Raw genomic sequence first — 2,523 nt, forward strand, 5'->3', positions numbered from 1 at the left:
CGACGAAACATGAGGGGCGTCAGGTGGTCCTCGGGCACCGGCAAGATGAAGCTCTCCAAGATGTAGAGGTCACAGAGGAGGAGCTGCTTGAGGACGTCTCGATAGACCAGGGCTGAGCCCACCGCATTGGCTCCCCCCGGCTCGAAGGTCACCGTCCTCTCGATGTGCCAGAGGGGTTCGAAGAGGTAGAAGATGCTGTCTTGCTGGTTGAAGAACTCTCCCACGAAGGAGGAACCGGTGCGGGTGGTGGCCATCAGCAGGACGTGCCGCCGCGGCCGGAGGTCGCCGTCACCCACCAGCTGCAGGGTGATGTTGCGTAGGTGGGACCTCAGCTGGGAGAAGGCAGCGTCCAGCTCTTGCAGCGAGGCCAGCGAGCCGTTCTCGGCCGCAGCGAGGCCAGCGAGCCATTCTCGGCCGGTGCTGGGCTGGTCTCTGTGCCGTTGGCCTCCACCAGTGCCTGCGGGGACTGCTTCAGCTTGTCCGACACCCTGTGGGGAGACCCAGCTCAGCCTAGAGGGGAACAGGACCACCCCTGCATCCCAGCAAGTGGGTCTGGGGGGGCTCCTGCTGCGCAGGAGTTGAGGATGTGGTGGAGAGAAAGGGTTTAAAGTGTGGGGTGGCTCCCTACCTGGAGATGAAGTTGTTCTCCTTCTCGATGATGATGAGGCCAACGACAAAGACCAGCAGGACGGCATACTTGCTCCTCATCTTCAGGCAGTGCAGCAGCTCTCGGAAATCCTGGGGCAAAGCACGTCGGATCTCCATGGGGGACGCACGCAGAGGTCTCTCTGGCCCTCTGGGGTGTTGTCCTGGGCTAGCTGGCTGGCATCCTCTGCCCCACCAGCCCTGCCCAGGGCAGCCCTGCCTGTGGGGAGAAGGAGGGTCAGCACGGTGGTAGCTCTCTGAGAGCGGAGGTCACAGGCTGACCCTTCCCACAAGGGACAACCAACAAGGTCTCGTCAAGAGCCGTACAGAAGCTCCTCCCTAATGTCTGAGAGAAGCAGCTGCCCAAAGCCTCTATCAGCTGCAACCCCTTCCTGAAATACATCCCATCACGATGCCTCTGCCAGCTGCCCTGCCAGCCCTGAAGTCAAATCCCTGCCACCCTGACAGCTGCCTGCTCCCTGCTGGCCAAAAACCTGCTGCTGGCAGCGAGGGCCCCCCCTCGGGTGCGAGAGCAGCTCCTCATCACGATCCATGGGGCATCGTGGCTCCCAGCCTCTGGAAAAAGCTACTTTTGGGAAGGGTTGCAGGCTCTGCCGTAGGGCCCCGCTGAGGGGCTGTGCCACGGCAGAGGAGGCTGCTCAGCTCTGAAAATGAAACCCAGAGGGTTTCCAGGAAACACAGCAGACCGGAAAACACTGCTGCTGCCGCCACCAGTGCCGCTTGGGGTGTGAAATGCTTGGAGGGACTTTTTCTGAAAAGAAAAAAGAAAAAAATAAAAGATGGTACAGCCACTCGGTGTACGGGGAGCCTCAGCATCCCCCCCTGCAGCCACCCTCCTCCTTTCAGCGCCAGTGGAATCGGGGTGATGGTGGGAACTGCTCTGAGTTGCAGCAAACCCATGTTCCAAGTGGGATGTGGTGGAGATTCTGGGGTCCCCAGCACGTGTTGCACGTGCAAAGTTAGATGAGTAGGGCTTGCTGGCACCTGCTACCTGGCCACTGGTTCGCATGCCCGGCAGCCAGCCGGCTGGCCACGTGGGTATTGCTGTTTGCTTGTCTTGCTTTCTTGGCCAGACTTTCAGTGACTCAGGGAAAGTCTATTTAGCTTTGGTTTGGCTCCTGCCAGCATGACCCTGGCAACCCGTCCTGCCCCTGCCTTCAGGGGTGAAAGGGGCGGGGGGGGGGGGGCCAGGAGAGGCCACTCCCGGTAGAGGGGGGGGGGGGGGGAGCCCAGCAGAGCCCTGTCCTCTGAGGGTCCCCGAGGTTTGTGGAGGGGAGAAGCCTCGGCTGAGCCACGGTACCCGCAGCCCTCGGCAGGGTGTGGAGAGGGGAAGCCCTGCCAGGCATTGCGTCACACCCGAACCTCCTCACCGCTGTCCGCTGCCAAAATGTACATTTTTTGGTGTTGCTCAGTGTATATCCCTCCTGACGGGAAGGAGGCAGCGTGGGCAGGAGGAGAAGGATGTGCCTGGCAGTCAGGGCAGCATCCCAGGCTGCCCGATCCCCATCCCTCTCTGCAGGAGGACCAGGACTTTCTCGGCTTGAGCAAACCACTCAGCTCCCAGGCCTTGGCTTTGAGCCATGTTCTTTCAAGCAAAAGCTGCTAAAAAGAGACATCCACTCACCCAGAAAGCTGGGGCTTTGGTGGGATGCAAGGATCCCAGGAAGCCCTGGCAGCTCCCGAGCCCTCCCACAGCAGCCCCTGGGCTTCTCCCTTCCCTGTGCAGTGAGTGGCACCGACATGCCCCTCCACACATACGTGTGTGTGTGTGTGTTTAACAGCCCTGTTAGTTTAGTTTGTCAGCACATGGCTCCTTGGGGACAGGCCAGCAGCCAGAGCAGGTGCCTTTTGCCACGC

General features: G+C 60.8%; 1 protein-coding gene across 1 annotated transcript in view; it reads right to left on the bottom strand.

Annotated features, from left to right (window-relative positions):
• The window catches only part of CHST3 (carbohydrate (chondroitin 6) sulfotransferase 3), a gene marked incomplete at its 3' end in the record, with an annotated part of 1,117 nt that extends 352 nt beyond the window's left edge, over positions 1–765 (bottom strand). Inside the window, 3 exon segments of the mRNA XM_008944941.1 lie at positions 6–356; positions 359–488; positions 629–765. Of these exon segments, the coding sequence (XP_008943189.1) occupies positions 6–356; positions 359–488; positions 629–765 (618 nt within the window).
• Between the last annotated feature and the right edge of the window lie 1,758 nt (positions 766–2,523).

Source organism: Merops nubicus, unplaced genomic scaffold (assembly GCF_000691845.1).
Source record: "Merops nubicus isolate BGI_N331 unplaced genomic scaffold, ASM69184v1 scaffold36157, whole genome shotgun sequence".
NCBI lineage: Eukaryota > Metazoa > Chordata > Aves > Coraciiformes > Meropidae > Merops > Merops nubicus.